Raw genomic sequence first — 19,380 nt, 5'->3', positions numbered from 1 at the left:
AGCATCCTTGCACCAAATGAGCATCCCCGCACCAAACGAGCATCCCCAGCCTGGCACTTTGGGTATGTCCAGACACATGGAATTATCCGTACCCCCAGGAAAGCCCCTCAGGACACGGCGTGGGGCCAGGAGCGACGGCATGGCAGCTGCTTACCCAGCGAGACCCGCTCCTCGGGGCTCAGGGCGATGGCCTCGTGAGCTGGCTGCTCGTACAGGCGGAGCTGGTAGCGGTGGTACCCGCTGCGGGGTGGTGGCGTGGGCCGGACGTAAGCTAGGGATGCAAAAAGATAACAACGGAGCATCCTGCCAGTGGTACCCACTTCCCACCATAAGCACCACCTGGCTCCAGGTGGGGATGGGCTCTCCCATGGAGCGCTGTGCACCGAGGCCCCTCACCACACGTGGGGCTGGAGGGAGAAAGCGCTCAGCCGCTCCAGTGTTTCACCAGCGAGAGCAGCCGCTGTGCCCCCAGCAAACCTGCCCCCTCCCTTATTGCCGCCTGGATCCCCCCCCCTCTGCCCAGGGGCCAGCTCCTGTTTTCCCTCTCCTGAAATAACCTGCCCCCAACCTCCCACTGCACCAGCCACCGCCCTCTCCTCCTCCTCCTCTTTCAACTTCAGAGCCCCGGGGTGCTCCTTGCCTCCGTGCCAAGGGCCTCCTCCTCTCCTCCATCACCCTCCCCACCCCTGCACCATCCCCACCGTGCCCCCTCCCCACCCCCCTCCGCTGGGTGCAGCCTCTCTTGGGTATGGCCATGCTGAGGGGGACAAGCCTGAGACCCCCAGCACCCCACCAGTGCGTGGCACCTCTCACCCTCCCAGCTGCCCCGTGGGGTCTGGGGTGCCTGGCACATCACTGGCTGGGCTCCAGCTGCCGGGCATTGAGGTCCTCCGGCACCCAGCTTTGGTGGAGGAGGGTGCTCTTGCGGTCGAAGCAGCGGGTTCTCAGATGCTGGATGGCCGGGGTTGTTTCCTCACCTTGCTGCAGATGTTCAGTGTGCAGGTGGGCACATCCCCGGGTGCACGCTGTGCTGCATGCATGCATGCATGCCCTTAACCCAGCCTAAGTGGGAGCTAGCAGCGCACAGCTGCCCAGATGTGGGGTCTGCAGCTGGTGCGAGGCACAGGGGCATCAGCACTGGCTGGTCGTCCCTGGGAGAGGGACATCCCTGGGGCGAGACCCCCAATACACGATGCTGGCAGCCGTCCTCGCCCTTGGGGGGGGGATGGGAGGATGTGATGCTGAGGGACAAGACAAGCCCCTCCAGGACTTGTTCACCTGCAGCTGGGTGAGCCCCTGGCCCCTCTCCCCCACTCCCTTGGGGTGTAAACTCTATGAGCCGTGTCTGGCCTGTTCTGAACTGAAAGTCTTTGTTCGTGCAACATCACAGAAGTTGTTGGGATTCACCCGCTTTTATCTTGTGTTTTTCTTTTTGATTGTTATTTCCCCCCCTCCGCCCCCTTTTTGCACTGGTTTGGAGCTCATCCAGCTGCTGGGGAGTTTTTTAACCACTTTTGCCTCTAGAAAAATAAGAGAAAAAGTGGCTCCTATTTCAGACAGCGCCCAGCTGCACCCTGCGGGAGCCCCTCGTGTCCCTCCCTCGTGTCCCGCTGTGCTCGTCCCTGCCAGGCACTGCCAGCTCTGCCACCGCCTCCTCACAGCTCCCAGCCTGGGCTGCAGGAGACCCCCTCCCCACGGCGGGGGCTGCACTCACCCGTCAGCACGCGCCCTTGGATGTCCCCAGTCTGCAGATCTGCACCCTGAAAGGACAAGAAAAGTGGGGTGAGGTGCTACCAGGACCCTCAGGAGAAAGACATGGGGGGGATGGACACCCCCCAGCTGCACCCGCTTCTCCCCAGTGATTTGTTTTCCAACATTTTGGGTGGGTTTTTTTCCTTGCAAAGGTCTTTAGGGAGCAAACCTTTCCGGGGGACATGGCTGGGCCTGGGGGAGTGGGAAGGAGCATGTTGGGGGCTTTGCTTAGTTGTTTGGGATTTACAGGCTCCAGGCATGGTGCCCTGGAGCACAGGAGGTGCTGGCACCACGCTGTCACCCACAGACGGGGACCATCAGTGATCTGGTGATCTGGACCAGTGATCCAGGCTGTTGCACACCGGGAAAGCCACACTATCCCCGTTACAAGCCTCGGTGCTGCCTGGCACATGGGTATTTGGGAAGGGTGAACCGTGCCGGCTGGGAAGTGGCCAGCAGCGGAGGATGGTGGCAATTTGCACCAGTGTTCCCACGGCAAAACTTCGCTCCATCATGGTGGATTTGCTCTCAACCAAAACTCCTGCCTGGCAAGTAAGCCCCACCACCCGGCAGGCTTGGCTCTCCATCCCTGGCCTGGGACGCTTCCCTGGAGGAGGGAGGCTTTGCCGAGAGCGCCGAGCATCCCGCCAGGACTGGATTAATGGCAAAGGGACAATGGTGGGAGCTTCGGCCGCATCCTGGCCCCGCACATGCCACATCACCCCTGACCTGCTGTGCTATTCCTGGCCGGCCCCCACCTCCCACCGATGCCGCCGCCAGCGCTTGTAAATCCTCTCCTACAGCACCCGTTATTCCAGTCCTGCCCACACATGCGCCGCTGCCAGGGCTCCTCCGTCCCAACCTGCCCTGGGAGTTATTACCCCGAAAAAAAGATGTATCAGATAACTGCAAGCAAAAGTGCACGCAGGGAACATGGTCGGTTCCCCGGCTCTTTGGGATCAAAGCTTTGCTTTCTCCAAAAAGCAACCTGCTTTGCACTGAGTCACGGCTGTGACAGCCTCCTGCGAGCTGCCTGTGGCGCAGCAAAGGTCACTGACAAGCCGAGTGCCCGCTCCAGTCCCTGGCTATCAGCTCCCCGACGTTGGCTCGCCACCTTGGCAGCCAGAGCTGAAAATATCCCGATGACAGAGAGGTGATGACTAAGATTTCGGGCAGCGACTGGCACGTTTGAATGCCTTGGCTCACGGCGGGAGGGGAAGGCAGCACGCAGGCTGCCGGGGGGAGAAGCACCCGGGGGTGTGCCAGGGGGGCACGCGAGGCCGTGGGGTTGCACTGGCTGCTCTCTCCCTGCCGAGTCTGCCCAGATGTGCGAGCACAACCCGCCCAGATGTGCACGCCATGCTCGCTCCATCCAGCTGCGCATCACCAGCCCACCCGCACGTGCATGCCCGCTCAGCCCAGACGATCCCCGTGCCTCCTCCACCCAGATGTGCACATCTGCCCTACCCAGCCGTGCATGCCCAGCCCCTCCAGCTGTGCCTGCTCCCCCAGCTGTGCCGCTCTGGGCTGCGGGGCCAAACTGGCAGAGGCAGCTTGTAGCAAACCCCAAGCTCGCCATGCGGCCGGGCTGGCTGCCAGCCCTCGCTCTTCAAAGGCAGGGACCGAAGCTTTTTTCTGCTCCTGGTAGGGCTGCTCCCGTGCGGGGACCTCGCTGCTATTCCTGGCTTTGCCATGGGCTTATCGGGAGAGGCTGGGCCTCCTCCCTGTTTTCCTGCCTGCTGATGTGGGTTGCCTGCTCGTCCTGAGATGCAGTGGGTTCTGGCTAGCCCGGGGGATGGGAGAGTCAAAGGATAAAGCTCCTTTTAAGAGGCGAGAACAGGAAGAGGGCGGGAGGGAGAAAGTAGGGACTAGCACTGTAAACCCTGCCTTTTTTTTCTTTCTTTCTTTTTTTTTTTTAATAGTAAACAGCTATTCTGGAAGCAAGGGAGCAAACTGCGGGAGGGGATGGCAGGGTTGGGCGTGCAGGTCCTGCTGCCTCCCCGGGGGATGAGGGGACCTGCAGCTGGGGAATGGGTTTTTGCTAGTGTGGGGGCAATGGAGAGAGGAATCAACCCCCCCTCCAGCTCATTGCTCCTCTGTTGAAATGCCAGCAAGGGCGAGGGGAGCATCACACGCCGGCGGCCCCTGAAGATCCCTGCCACGAGCAGAGCTAATGGAGGCTGATGAGCTGCCGTGTTTATTAATGCCCTTTTATGAGAGCATTAATAGTTCCTAATGACACCATTTGAGCTTCCCAGCCTTTTATCTTCTCTTTCTCTCTTTCCCCCACCGAGGACACAAGTGTAGGAGGTGGAATTCGATATTTCCACCCTCCGGTCTGTGCTGTGTGGTGTCAAGTGCTCGTGGGGCACGGGATGCTGCTGGGGTGTTTGCGCGGAGACCTGGACAGCTTTAAAAATCTGTGCCACACAATTTCTGTGCCAGGAGCTCCGCTCTGTGCTCTTTTCCTTGGCCAAAAGAGTGGAGAAAATTATTCCCCCCCCCATTCCTGACAGCCCTTTGCCAAGCCAGACACGGGCCACACCGGCAGATTGTGGCCAGCCCTCCGGTGTTGCCTGCTGCACGTCGCAGCGTAGGGCGGCGGGGAATAAATAAATACAAATAAATTAAGAAGGCAGTGAGTCACATTTTGTTTTCCTCTTGATCTTTTTTTTTTTTTTTTTTCCCCTTTCCTTTCTTCCCCTTCTCCAGAACGTGTCTGATCCCATCAGAGAGGAGGGGAAAGGGATAGGTGGCAAGCGCGCCAGCGATTCGCCCGGGCGAGGACGGAGGGTTATGGAAAGTGGGTGTGGGAATCGGCACAATCGCTGGCAGGGGACCAGGACAAACAGATGACGGATGGGACCCAGGGCTGTGCAGCAGAGCGGGGCTGGGCTGCCGCCGCCTCGCCAGGAGCATGACCCAGCCTGGCCCCGGGGACCCTAGGGACCCCATGGGACCCATCCGGGTGCTGGGGGGCACGTACCATGGGGCAGTGGTCGAGGTGCCGGCCTGGCAGCGTGCTGATACGATTAACCAACAATTAGCCAAGTGGGGAAGTTAATCCCCAAACCGGGCTCCTCCTGTGCTGCTCGCTTACGGCACGCTAGCTTGACGGGGGGAAGGCGGCTTCAAAGCCGGCACAGCCAGGAGCCCAGATTTGTTATTCTCTCTTTCTGTGATCTTTATAATGAGGTCAGGATTTATGAATTGGCTCTCGGGAGCGCAGGGGAGCATCCCGGGAAGGGCAGAGCCGGCGTGATGGCAATCCAGCCTCCTGCAAGAGGAGCGGAGGCTTGAACATAAAATAAAGGAACAAGATGCTAATTGCAGCTGGATACGGATCTGTTCAACCGTGTCCTTGCAGGGAAGGTGCACACTTCGGTTTTTCCTCCTCTCCACCAAAGCCAGGACCAGTGGTGAGGATCGCTCCCACCCCAGCCCCCAGAAACATTCAGGCTCATCCTGCTTTCCAACAAAAAGCATGTGAGAAAAAAAAACGGTCCAAGAGAAACTCTCCCTCCAATTATTTCGGCATGGAGGGAGGCCATGAGAGAGCAGGGCAGGGCCCGGCGAGCTCCCAGCACTCCCAAACTCTGGCATTTCCCAGCTCAGCTGCCCGTTTGCATTTTAGTTCACTTCCACGCCGATCCCTGCGCTGGGGCATGGGATGGTCCCGATCCGCCCCGGCTCGCCCACGCCACGCCGACCCTCTCCCTGCCGGCACAGCTCCATGACCACCCTTGCTTTCCCGAACACTGTCAAGCTGTGGTTTCATGCCCGAAGGAGACTGTCAGCTCCTACCATGCAAATTCTGTTTTTATGATAAATGTCACATCCCGTTATGCCAGTGTTGTTATGCCACTGAATCGTTGTGTTCTTTCCATCGGGAAAGGAATTAGAAATAGAAAATACAGGGAAAGACATGGAAGGAGTTCGTGGAAGAAGATCGCACCGAGGTGGGGATGTCACCACTGGCCAGAGAGGTGCCTGTGCTGCCAGGAGGGGAAGGGCATGGTGGGGAAGGTCTTCCCAGCTACTGTATTACAAGAACAGTGATTTAACAGTGGATTCCCAGGGCTGCGAATGACTTAGAGCAGGTGACGGTGGGAAGAGACCCCATGGGCTCAGGGCAATGGGGGCTTGTGGGGAGCAAGGATGCTCCCCAGCATCCCCAGCCTGGGATGGCCCCGTATGCCCAAACCCACCTCTGCACCCGCTGCACCCGCACACTTCGGAGGAGAGCAGAGCCCCCTCCCCACTTTCTGCACTCGAAATGCAGTGGTTTGGCTGTAAGAAGGTTGCAATTTTTGGCATCGCAGCAGAGCCAGCTGGTATCAGCATGGTATGCCATGCACACTCTGGCTGGTATCGCACTGCCCAGCCTGCCCACCACACCGGCTGAGCAGGAAAATCAGGAGGGAAGCCGGGAAATTGAGGATTATGGATGCCCTGACGCCCCACACATGCTTTTGACTTCCCAGCCCTTGTGATGCAGTTCCCTGCACCCCTCCTGCTGCTCCCTGGCATGTCCCAGGGGTGCCTGAGCACTCTCCTGCTTCGTCTCCATGTGCTCAGCCCCAAGCTGGGAGAACCACGGTCACCTTGCTGCAGAGAGCAGGCTGGGGGCTGCATCCCCGACGCCGCAGATAAACCCACACCGGAGCCCAGCAGAGCACCCAGAGCCGGATCCCATCGTGCCCCAAATCCAGAGAAACCTCTCCTTCCTGCTGGAACCAGACCAGCTTTCCCAACCCCAGATGTTATCCTCAGCCTCCTGCTCTCTGGTGCTTCCCCGTAGCCCCAGTTCCCGGATCCTCGGGATGACTCAGGGCCCTGGGCTTTTGCTTGGAGCCAGTTTCACTCCCTTGATGCAGCTGGAGATGTGGCACGGGTGACCCTGGACCTGAGGCAGAAATGATCCCCAGCATCTCACCACCACCGAAAGATGGGTACCCCACGCCTCCAGCCTAACTTTCTGCCTGGCTCTTAATTGTCCAGCTGCTTTGCTTTCCATGTGTGCAAATGACAGGAGATTAATCTGCTGCTCCAGAGCCTCCTGCTCCTCTCGGCAGGCTCCGGCAGCGCACGGTCCAGCACCGTGTCCCTGGGGACCTGCCGAGCTACACGGGGCCGGATACATGCCATCACCCCAGCTTTGGCTGCTAATCCCCCGTCACCCAGAACCCAAGCCCATTATTTTAATTCCCTTTAAATCTCCTGGAGTTGCACCATTCCGGGTGATATTTGCCTTGTTCATTGTCAGTCTGCACATGGAAGTTTGATAAACTACATCTCAGCTACACGCGGGCACGGAAAGAGTTGAAAAGGTGCATTTCTTAACGCAGATCCAGAACCTCGGCGGGTGGAAAAGCTAAATCCGGGTGGATCGGTACCGCACAGCCGGTGGATCTGCCTGTTTGTGGACTGACACAGCTACAAGCACCGAAGCCGGGTGTTTCATACCGGCATCACGTCAGGACGCTGTTTCTCAGTGGGCACTCACCGCCAAAGAGATGGTGCTGCACAAATATACACCAACGCACTACCCAGCCTGACCCCCCAAAAAATAAACTGGGGCTCATTCGAGCCCCTGGGAAAGCTCGCTCGAGTCCCGGGGGTCCCCAAGGAGAAGAAGCAGCTTGAGGGGTCCCGTTGCCACCCTTGGTCCCCGAGGGAGGCACTGCTCTGCTCAGGTTGGAGCAGGATGGGGTGGCCACGCTGGGATGTCACCGCTCTGAGAGCCTCTGCTCCAGCTCTCCGGGGTCAGCATCGCTGACGATTTACCCCGATTGCTTTTAGGGTTATTAGGTAGCGATTACAGCTTCTTGGCGTGGCCTGGCTTTTCTTCTAGATCGCTATAAAAGGGGAAGGCTACCATAAAAATATATTAAAAAATAAATATCGGGCACGGTTGTAATTTAAATTAATGCTTGTCTGATACACCCTTATGCCCCAGGGAAGGACATGCTGTAGGGTTATTAAGTAAGCAAAATAAACATAAATCACCTCGGTGTTTGGCTCTTTGCAAGGTTTTTTAATCTAGGAGCAGGAAAGCAGCAGAGACAAAATGCTGCCTTTAATAACTTGAACCGTTCAGGATCCGCACGTTGCAGAGACCTTCGCTGGGCTCCTGCCTCGCTCCTAGAATCTCAAGGCTGGTGTTTCCAGTGCCAGAACATCCCATTTCAAAAGAGGGAGGCTCTGCTGGGTGGATTTCCAGCAAGCGACAGATACCTGCCTGGTTTAGGCGTTGCTGGCACACACGCTTTGCCTATCTGCACCTTTCCCTAACGATCTAGGTGAGGGGTCCAAGCCAGTGGGGTGGAGGCCGTGATGACACTGGGATGGTTTTGAAACTTCAGCCTCTGTTGAAAAAGGAGGTTTTGTGTTGTTTTTTAAAATGTCTGTTGTATTATAGAGGCAGAGAGTAGCGCTGGGATGGGGGGGAATGGGATGCAGGATGCTGGGCTCTGGCCCCAGATGAGCAGCCAAGGGGCTGCAGGAGGGCAGGTGAGATGTGGCTTTGCCAGGACACTCACAGCGTGGGTATAAGTGATGGATCTGGGTGTCGAGGCTGGCTGCCTTGCCAAAAAAAAAATGCATGAAGGAGTTTTCCTGCTACCCCTTCTCTGCCAGGTCCGTGGCAGAGAAGCGTCAGGGTTTGTTTAAGTGAGCAAATTGCACCAGCTGAATAAGAAGACGATTTCAAGCAGGTTATGGAAAAGGCTGTACATGCTCTGATTGCTGTCTACACCGTCTCTGCCTTGCTTTCGTTCGCGGTGGCTGAAAGGCAGAGCAGCAGCGGGCAGGCAGCGGCACATGGTGGGGGGGGGGCTGCCACCTGACGCACCCCAAAGACCCTTTCGGAGAGCGTTGCAATCGCGTCCTGCACGGTTACACCCCGTCTCCCAGCCCCTGGGCCTCTGTTGTAAACCGGGATGATAAATGATGGATGCGATTGCTAAGAACAACAGGGATGTTGATAGCAACCCCAGGGGCGTGTTAGGAAGCTGCATGGATGCCGGGCTCTGCGGCTGGCTGGATTTAATATCCCCGCGGTGTTGCAATTGCGGGCGAGCTCACGGAGGAGCTGGCTGCTGGATGAGTCACCCTGACCCACTGGCCCGGTGCTGCTCCGCAGAGGGGAGGGCTGGGGTGGCCTTCATCCCACAGGCAATCCAACCCAGACCCCCCGTCAGTATCCCCTGCCTCCTCAGTGCCGGTGGGATAATGACTGATGCTGCATTGCTGGGGCGGGAAGTGGAGCTGGGTTTGGAGGAGGAAGAGGAGGAGGAGGAAGGCCTGAGGATGGCTCAGGTGCGGGGGGCAGAAGGGGAAGGGCGGTTTTTGCACCTCGCCGAGTTTTTGCTCACTGTGGCAGGGTGGCACTGCTCAAAACACGCTGCTTGCAACACCGATTTTCCCAGCAGCCGCTGGACCACACCTGCATCGCTCCGCGCAGCTGCGCTGGGCTTTGGCACAAGCCTGGTCCTTCTCCAGGAGGTCCACTGGGATCTGCCCCCACCTCAGCCCATGGAGCTGGGGGGCAGGTGCCCCTCGATGCCCCCAATGCTCCCAGCTCTGCTGGGGCATCCTCAAAACACTGCAAAAACGCCAGAGAAAGGTGCACTAGGAGAGGTTTCAAAGCCATGAGCAAAGCCCCCAAGATTTCAACGTAGGGAACAAGCTTGAACTGGCCAGAAAAAGGGCTGGGTAGGACTGAGAAGGTCTTTTCCATCCCAAGTCTCTACAGTTCTTCAGAGTGGAAAACTTGTTTGCTCTGCGTGCGTGTAGCTTTAAGATGAGCTTGCTTTTCCAGCAGCAGATTTCCGGTAGATTCTTGGAGAAACACCAAATTTTGCCTAATTCAGTCATTTAAAGGCCTTGTAGCCCAATTCTGTGTGGACGAGAGTGGAGCCTGCATTGAAACCTTCCTGTAGGGCCAGGCGCAGGACAGCCCTGAGGATATGCCCATGGGGAGACTGCCAGCTGCTTTGCCTTTGGGGGTGGGAATATATTGGCTTCGGCGGCTGCAAAGTGCCAGCACGTTGCCAGCACTGCCACCATCCAAGCAGTAGTAAACAGTAATAAACACATCTGTGGGGCACGTGGGCTTGAACCTCTCGTGCGTGAACCGCACGTCCCTCTGCGAGGCACAACCAGGCTGGTGGAAATGCTCTCAGCATCAGTCTGGTCCAAGGGGAGGAGGGCAGGAGCCCAGGGGGTGCTGGAGGCAGTGATGCTCGGTGCACAGGGCCCACCATGGCTACTCTTAGACGTGATAGGAGGCTTTTATGGATGAAAATATAGCCCTGGCACCTCGGATGGTGCTGCAAGGCTTTAGGAGCACAGAAGAACCTGATGGTTTCCAGCAATCCCAAAAGAAGCATCCCCTCCCGCCTCTCCGGGGTGGTCCTGCACTTCAGAGTGGGTTTTTGTACTGCTGACACGATGCAGAGGCCGGATCCATGTGGATGCACCAACAACAGCTGGGGTTGAGAGCCCAGAGCATGAAACCTGGGAGGGGGGTGTTGAGCCCAGATTTTGGGGGGTGATACCCAGCCATGAGTACCACCCCGGTGGGCTGGGAGGCAGGATGCTGTGTGCATCACTCCCCCAGATGCTCCAGGGATGCTGCATCCCACCCTGGCAGCCAAGCGGGGGGAGCACCTTGGGGCTGGAGAGCGGCCGTGGGTGCACGCACACGCCGCAAACCTCCCCTGCAAATTCCTCCTCCCTGGGGTGTCTGATCCCCGGCCCAGCCACCTTCCTGGGTGCGGGGGTGGATCAAAGCCCGCGCGTGCCAGCCCTGCTACCGCTCTGGGCCAACTTGGCTATTTCGGCTTTGTTAATCTGATGGGAGCACTGGGGAAGGAGCGTGGGGTTGGGGGTTGATTTTTTTGATTTTTTTTTTTCTTTAATTTTGGTTGTTGTTGTTTTTCCTCCTTCCGTTGGCCAAATAGCATCCCCTTTGCATCTGATGACGACACCCCCGGCTGGGACTCGCTGGGAGGGGAACTGGCTGTCTGGCCCCCGCCAGCGCATCCGGGCTGCCGTGGGCTCGGCCTCGCCGTCCACCCCCCCACCCCTCCCCACCCCCAAAGCTGCTTCCTGACAGTGGGACTTGGCAGCACTCGGAGGGAGAGTCCAGAGCTGCCCCTGGGACGGGAGAAACTCCAACAGGAAACATCCTTTGCTGGAGCAGCGCAAGTTCTCCCTCCTGCGTGCTATTTTTTGGGGGGAAGGGGGGGCGGTTCTTGCAGGATGAGCACTTTGGGATGCTGACGAGCCCTTTGCATTGATTTAGATGATGAGAAAGAGCCAGGCACGCCTTCTCGCCAGCGCTTTTTGCTGCTGAGCATCCTATAGCCCCCGCCTCAAGGCAGACCCACACTGGGGTTGCTGACCCCCCCGCAGACATGCCCCCCAGCAGGCAGCAGCTGCCTGGGAGCCGGAGTGGTACAGGCAGAGATCTGGCATTGCCTGTCCCGAGGATGAGGGGTTAACGGCAGCGGTGCTGCTTTACTGCATGGCTGGCGGGTGCTCAGTGCTTCGCTGCCAAGGCTGCTCCGGCGGTGCCATGGACTTCCCTTTCTTCCATAAAAGTCCACCGGATCCGGGCTCCCATGGGATGCTCTTGGAGCGGGAAGGAGGGGGCCGAGCTGCCCTACCTGGGGCACATGCAAGCGCCAGGGGCTGTTTATGCAATGCCCCGTGCACCTCCCAAAAAAACCACCTTGGGAGCCAGCACTCACCCTGCTCCCTCCCCTGGCTTGGGCTCCAGAAAGGGAAAACTAATTTCTGACATATTTTGGGGGCGGCGCGGCGTGCGGTGGCCCCGTTTCAGCCCAGCTGGGCGAGCACATGGGGAAAGCCAAGAGGCGATGGTAGGGCTGGGGCCGGGCAGCGCAGCCACGTGCTGCTGCTCGCTGCATTTCAGCATCGCTCAAACAGCCCCGCTCGCACCCAGGCTGGGGCTCAGACCCACGGCTCCTTGTCCAGCGGGATGTGGAGGTGGTGGAGAAACCGGGAGAGAGGAGAAGCAGGGGGGATGTTCCCCCAGGGATATCCATTGGTGCTACCCGGGGCTCTTTCCACACCATCTCCTTGCACAAACCATGCTTTCCTGCCACCTGAGGCTGGGACATTCCCCCCTCCAGCCCCAACAAGAATCGCTCCTCACCTCCAGCCCTGATTATTTTGGGTTATTTGCGGGTGGCGGTGCAAATATAAAGACCAAAAGGTCCCTTCCCAGCCCTCTTCCCAAACTAAGGGGCCAAAACTGCATTTTCCCAAGTACTCGGCTGGAGCAGGAAGGATATACGGCGACTGCAGGAGCTGCTGTTACCTACAGGGATGCTTGAGCTGGCCCCACACAGGCAGCACAGCCTGCTTTCAGTTCAAACCCCACAGGTTTAGGACCCAGCTACATCCGAACTCCTCCCCAGCCTACAAGCAGGTCCCTATGTTGGGGTGGGAGTCCCTGCAGCAGGCTTGGCGGGGGGGACCTGACCCCACAACCGGCTCACAGCCTCTCTGGCTTGCAAGCAGCACGATGCGAGCCCTGTATCAGTTACAGCAGCAGACAAGATGTCATCATACCAAGAAGCTGGGGCTTGCATCAGAAGTGTCTTGCAACGAAGAAAGCCAAATTTTTACAGGAGAGGCGCTCACGCTCGCTCTCATACACACACACACACACCGAGCCTCGGTAATTAACTTAATAGGTTTCTTACAGAATGCCCCGTGAGTGATGCTCAACATATTCAAGTGTTGACAAGACGGCGCTGAACCCGACGCCTACACAACGGGCAAACCAGGCACTGAGCGCAGACACACCTTCATTGTCTGAAACTTGTAGTAAAACTCCAAACCCGCCCTTGTGAAATGGGGAGCCGAGCAGATGGGGCTGCGTAACCCTTTGCCTGCTGGCACCCGGTGGCAGAGCCCAGCAGGATGCGTGCAAAGTGGTGGCGGGTCATCCCCAAGAGGGAAAAAAAAAATTATGAGCGTCTTGAACAGGTTAGAAGGCACTGTGGGTGTTTCCGTAGACAGTTCAGGGTGTGTTACGGGTGGGATTTAGCCCATCAGGACCATTTGCTGAGCAGTGAAATAAATCAGCGGCTTTTCATTCATCTATAAAAGTATTCACTCCTTAGAAATCTGCCGTAAATCCAGGGGAGGTGAACACGGTGTTGTCCTCCGGATTTGCTCCAGGTCAATATTTGAGCCACTAATAAAAAAAAAAAAGGGCTGAGCATCCCCTGGCAATGCTGGACAATCTCTCCCTGTGTCTCACCTGGATTTGCCCAGTTCCCAGAGGAGACATTCCCTTCCCTCTTGCCTCCAGAAAGTCTTTCCTATAAAGGGCACAATTCTGGCTCATTTGTGCTTGATGCCATGGGTGGCCTCAGCCCCCCACCCGAGGAGAGCCAAGCCATGTCAACTCAGCACCGTGGCCCGACACCAAACACCCTCCCGAAGAGCCAACAGCACCCATGGTCACCCAAAAAATGAAGAGGTGGTGGTGGGGAAAATCTCTGGAAGAGGGATTAATGGGGAAACCTGTTTGGATGGAGATGTTTTGTAAGAGGCAGCAGAGAGCCATCTCCCGCTGACTCGGGGTGGGATCTTGAGTCAGGAAAATTGCTTAAGAAAGGGTGGTCGTTTGTACAGGTTTCTCCAGGTTGGGAAACATTCTCCCAGCGGCTGGGACCCGCATTGTACAACGCGTGGAGCAATCACCAGCGCTGTCATCATTATGCTGATGAGTTCCCAAACCCGTCGGGCTCACTCAGCATCCCCACCGCCTGGGTCTTTCTGCAGCTGCACCCTCTCCCTATCGCGTGGGGATCGGCTCCGGCTGGATCCGAAGGGAAAGTCTTTCAGCGGATGCTGGCGATGCTTCATGAGCCTCGCAGCACCTGCCGGAGCAGGCAATGGGCTCATTCCGACATGTCGCATTGGCTGGAAAGGTTTTCAGCTGTTTTAGAGGAAGGGGGGGCTGGCCTACAGCCGGGACACAGGGTTTGGGTGGCTCCATCCCTGCCTCCCCATCCCCCTGCACTCTGCAACCTCAGGGCAGGCGCAGGGCACTGCCGGGATGCGGGAGGTGTCATTATCCCTGTTTTAAAGAGAAGTAAAAGGTGTTTCAAAGATTCTGCTCAACTGAATTAAAAGCACCAGGACTTTGGGCACTGCTGGTTTAGGGGATTTCTCCACTGGGAGCATGCAGACCGCATCCGAAGGGCGCGGATGCTGCAGTGATGCTGTTGACTGCAGGTGAGACCCGGGCTGCGGAACCGAATTCACAGGACCACGGCGTGCAAGAATTAAGGATTTTGCTGGGAGTTAGCTCTGTATTGTCAGGGAATTAAAGGTTTACCTGCGCGTTGCAGACAGAGCTTTAAAGGTTTTACAAACACATTAGATTTACAGCTCTCTGAAATTTCGACACCTTTGGGTTTACCCCGCCAGGGAGGATTTTGACCAGGTCGGGACAGTTCCTCTGATGAAACATGTGCTGGTGGGAACGGCAGTGGAAGCTGGGGCCCAGGCTTTGCCCACAGCCACGTGGCACCCGAAATCAACCCCAAATCCTGCAGAGAGCCTGCCTCGGCTCCTGCGGAGATGGAGCCAAGTGTGATAAAACCCTAAAACAAGCCTTGCCCTGCCACGCAGCGTAAAGCCATTGATTCAGCGTTCACTGGAAGAAGGAGTCTTTGCACTAAAGTCTCTTTTTGTCCCCCCAAAAAGCCGCAGGAAGGTTTGTGGGAGCTGGAGCATCCCTTCCAGCAGCACCTCTGCCAGCAATGGGTGCTGGGGGGCTTCCCTCAGCCCTTAGAGCATGTGGCTGAGGTGAGACCCGGAGGGGGCTGCAGAGCAGCGAAGGCAGCAAGTCCTGCACACCCCGCAGCACCTTCCTGAGAGCTTTGAAGGGTGAAAACCTGGAATGACACAGGGGAAACATGTCCCAAACACTCTGCAAAGCCAGGGCTACGCCGGCTGCGCTCTGGCCCGCTATCAGCTGCCGATCAGGTGTTGCGCGGCAGGCAATCGCAGCCTGTTGCTTGCCTCATGCAAGCAAGGCCAGGCAGAGGTGCAGGAGGTGTGCAATGCCCAGCCTGGGGCTAGCAGGCTCACCCACACACTGGGAACTGGAGCTCTTGAGCTCTTGCTTGTAGCCCGGTGCGAGGATGAGCCCTGATGGCAGGCGGATAAGGCTGCCCTTACGTAAGGCTCAGGGTTGTGTGGAGGATGCGCGGCGGGAGCAGACTTGCTCTGGTCCTGGGCTGCCTGCAGCATGGCCAGCCCAGCCCGGCCGGTGCCGATGTCCCTGGGATGGATCTGGCCCCACATATGCCCACACATGGTGGGATGTGCAGCACCATGCACCGGCAGAGCCAGCGGGAAGGAGACCTGGGGGTCTGGTCCCCTGCTCTGTCCCCCACACTGATGGTCCTCTCCCCATCCGGGTCCCTATGGCCGGCTGCTCCCCCCTACTCCTTTGGTACAGAGAGGTGCAAAATAGGTTGTTGTTCACGAGGGCGCTGGTGATTATTAATAATAACTCAGCTCCTTCGTGCTCCAGTTTCCTCAGCGCTTTGGCAGCATGCCATCGGGGCCCAGTGATTTAGTGCAACTTAATTATTCCCAGCGTTTCATCACCTCTTGTTTTTGATGTCTGTGTCTCTGTCAGTGCCTCACCTTCGTGACTAAGAGAGCCAGAGAAACAAACTGCTGGAAAAGGGAGAGAAAGGGGGAAAAACCCCAAGCCGGAGGGTGTGGAGCTGCTGCTCGGTGGTCAGGCAAGGAAGGGAGGCTCAGGAAGGCATCCCATGGGGATGCTCGGTGGGTCCCCACCATGGTGCAGGGCCGTGCATGGGGATGCAGGCACAGGGAGCCCTGCCATGGGGTGCAGGGGGCTCTCCCCCCAAAACACCTGTGGTTTCAAGCCTTGGCAGTTGCTCCCAGCAGCAGAGTGAGCAACAGGCTGTGTCTGCTGCTTGTCAGAGGGACAAGACAGCGTTGGACCTCACCTGCCCCTTAAACACCTCCGTGGGGGAGCGAGCGGCTGCCTCAGCCCCGGGAAGTGTTGGATTTGCTGGATTTGGCTCACGAGCACCCGGGTGAGCAAAGGGGGGCTGCCAGATGGAGGCTGGTAATAGGATTCCCAAGGCTCCCGGTCCTCCAGCCCTGCTACAGAGGCCAGGCTTGAGGAGCCACGAGCAGAGCCAGGACCAGCTCCCAGGATGGCGACTTGCATCCACCTTGCAGCCGCTGCACCCAGTGAGGGGACATGGGGGGACACTGGGGACACGAGGGGATGCAGGGATGCACAAGGGGTTCAAGCTGCCCCAGGGGAGGAGGGCTCGGCGCTGGCAGCCCACGGGCAGTGTGGGCAGCATCCTGCAGGTGTGCGGCTGGGTGGGGGACGAGGGATGCACAGCAGGGCCCGGTGCTGCCCACAATCTGCTGGATTTCCCTGAGAAGATAAAGCCAGGGGCAGGCAGGGTGAGGCAGCTGCTGTCATCTGCCAGACATTTTACCCGGGGCCAATATGGTGCAGCGATGGAAAATGGAAAAAAGTCCATTTGGACGGCTAAGGAGCCACTTCAGGGTGCAATAAGCGTGCCTAAGCCAGGTTTCCCACCCGCTCCTGCATCCCTCACCCCCCCATGCTAGTGCCGTGGAGGAAGGTTGTGACAGTCAGCGCATCCCTTCCAGCCAGAGCCGCTTATCAGCATCAATAAAGCAAGCACCACAGCAAACCAGTCGGGCTTTGCCCTGGGTAAAGCCACCGTGCTAAGCTAAACTCCGTTTTAAATAGCAATACTTCCTTTTCCCATAGTATTTCCCATCCATTCATTTCCAAGCATGTTAGAAAAGTGGGTGGGTGTCAGTAACCACATTTTATAGGTGCAGAAGCGCTAGTTCAGCGTGTTCAGTCACTAAACCGGTGTCAGTGCCGGGATTAAAGCACCTTCCTGAGCTGGCAGGTGCCTGGCCCCATCCCCAGCCATGCCCACATGCCGGTGGGAATAGCCCTAACCCTGGCGAGGTGCTGCCATGTGAGATTGGGGGTCCCCTACCTGGTCCCACTGAGCGGCTCAGCCAGCTCGTGATGCTGGGAGCATCCATGTTCAAGAAGGCATGGCAGCGGCACGCTTCCGAAGGGACAGCAATGCAGGGCTCGGCAGCCGAGCGGAATTCAGCTGCACATCCCTGGCTGCTTGGGAGGGTACCTGCGGGATGTGGGATGGGATACAGGACCGGGATACAGGACTGGGATGTAGCACTGGGATACAGGTTTGGGATGCGGGGTTGGGATGCAGGATGGGGATGCAGGGCAAGGATGCAGAATGGGGATGCAGGGTTGGGATCTAGCACTGGGATTCAGGGTTAGGATATAGGGTTGGGATCTAGCACTGGCATTCGGGGTTGGGATACAGGGCTGGGATGCAGGATGGCGATGCAAGGTTGGGATCTAGCACTAGGATGCAGGGTTGGGATCTAGCACTGGGATTTGGGGTTGGGATGCAAGGCTGGGATCTAGCACTGCGATGTGGGGTTGAGATGCAGGGCTGGGATGTGGCACAGGGATGTGGGGTTGGGATGCAGGGCTGGGATGTAGCACTGGGATGCGGGGTTGGGATGCAGGGCTGGGATGTGGCACAGGGATGCAGGGTTGGGATGCAGGGCTGGGATGCAGGATTAGGATGCAGGGCTGGGATGTAGCACAGGGATGCAGGCTGGGATGCTTATGCTTTGTGGGGGGGCGGGGGAAGCAGGGCAGCCCAGCAGGTGCCCAGTCAAAGCAGAGGATGCTCTGTGGGCCGGCCGGGGTCCAGCAGCACCCTGCCTGCGGAGCTGGGGTGGCAGAGAGCCACGGAGCCAGGCTGGCTCAGCATCCCTGGGAGGGCACCCAGTGGCAGGGAAACCCAGGCTCTACTCCAGGCCATGCAAAACCGTGTGAAGCGCCAGCAAACTGGGGAGCGGGGGATGAGAAAGCCAGGAATTTTCATTAAAGGGGGAAGAAGAAAAAAAAAGAAAAAAAAAAAGTATTTCCAGTATTTCCCTCTGTGTCTTTGGCCTGGTGCAGCCCTTCTGCTCACTGCTCTGTTTATACATGATAGACAACTAATTAACATCCAAGCCTCTTGAAAGGTCTTTTCAGAGGTAATGTACTGACAGAGGATGTCAGTAAGGAGCAGTGATTTGTCTAAGCAGTGATCACATTGTTTCAGACTGAATGAGGTGAATATTAAACTGCTTTAAATGCACTCTTCATAAAGCACTAATTACATACTCCCGGGGGAGTACGGGCAAGGAATACTAAACAGCAGAAAAGTCAACAGAGTGCTTTTTATAGTATGTTGCTGGGTTCTGTGTTTTTCTGTCTTTCTTTCTCTTGCGCGCTCTCTCTCGCGCTCACTCTCTCTCTCTTTTACAGTAAAATCACAGCACGCTGAAGAATACACATTTATAGCACAATGGTTCACATCTAATTATATGGCAATCATTAGTTTTAACCTGGGTGTATTATATTTTCTTTGATATATCGTGCCCCCCGGCATCTCTTCACATAGAAGACTTCCAATGGCATTTTCTCCCCTCCCTTGAAAAAATGTGCTTTTTTCCATCATTAGCATTTGCTTATATTTTTTTTCCCCCCTAAACAAAAATTTTAAATTGGCAGGAATAAAAGGGGCAAGGAGGGGAGGAGGAGAAATCCATTTAATCAAAATAAGAATCTGTTCCCTCCCTCCTGGAATAGTGCACTTTATTATTACCAAGGTAACTCCATTGGGTTTTTAGAGAGAAAAGGAAATACAGAATGGGCCATTAACGAATTCCTGCAGATCCTGCTGCACTCCTGGTCTGGCTCAGCCCGCCATCCTGATGGGGCGAACAACTACTCCATGCATTATTTATTTTTTGAATAGCGCAACACGGGGGGCAGATCGAAGTAACCACAAACCAAATCCTCCTTGCATAGAAAACCTCGAGATCCTCTTATCCAAGAAGTGGGAAAAAAAAAAAAAAAAATAAAAGAGCAGCATGTGGCAGGGTCCAGCATCCTCGAGGAACCTGCTGGTGCCTCCTGGGCAGCCAGGTGAGAGCACCAGGAGGTGACGGGGACAGGGACGATGGGGACAGCGGCTGTTTGGCCACCGCCAACGTCCCCCTAAATGCATAGGGTATGGTATATAATACACAAGGTCTGGCTTGAATGCATAGGGTCTGGCTCAAATACACAAGGTATGGGTCAGACGCGTAGGGTATGCCTCAAATGCACAGCACAGGTTCCATAAACACGGAGTATGGCTCAAATGCATAGGGTAGCACTCATATCCATAGGGTAGGATTCGAATGCATAGGTTTTAAACACATAGGGTCTGGCTCAAACACACAAAGTATGGGTCAAACACGTGGCCTACGGCTCAAATGCATAGGGTCTGGCTCAAATGCATAGGGTCTGGCTCAAACGCATACAGGGTACATACAGCCCAAAAGCATAGATAGAGTCTGGCTCAAACGCATATAGGGTACAGCCCAAAAGCACAGGGTCTGGCTCAAATGCATAGGGTACAGCTCAAATGCATAGGGTCTGGCTCAGATGCA

At 56.9% G+C, this 19,380-nt stretch overlaps 1 protein-coding gene across 9 annotated transcripts in view; it reads right to left on the bottom strand.

Moving 5' to 3' along the window:
* Positions 1 to 19,380, bottom strand: part of PEBP4 (phosphatidylethanolamine binding protein 4) — an 80,012-nt gene that overhangs the window by 7,015 nt on the left and 53,617 nt on the right. For all 9 annotated transcript variants that reach the window (XM_037371678.1, XM_037371676.1, XM_037371679.1 and 6 more), the window contains 2 exons: positions 1,715 to 1,760; positions 155 to 271 (listed from right to left, as the gene is read on the bottom strand). In XM_037371678.1, coding sequence (XP_037227575.1) covers positions 155 to 271; positions 1,715 to 1,760 — 163 coding nt within the window. The remainder of the gene's footprint in view (positions 1 to 154; positions 272 to 1,714; positions 1,761 to 19,380) is intronic.

This window comes from Falco rusticolus, chromosome 20, assembly GCF_015220075.1.
Source record: "Falco rusticolus isolate bFalRus1 chromosome 20, bFalRus1.pri, whole genome shotgun sequence".
In the NCBI taxonomy this organism is placed as follows: Eukaryota; Metazoa; Chordata; class Aves; order Falconiformes; family Falconidae; genus Falco; species Falco rusticolus.
This window is presented reverse-complemented; position numbering and strand designations above follow the sequence as displayed.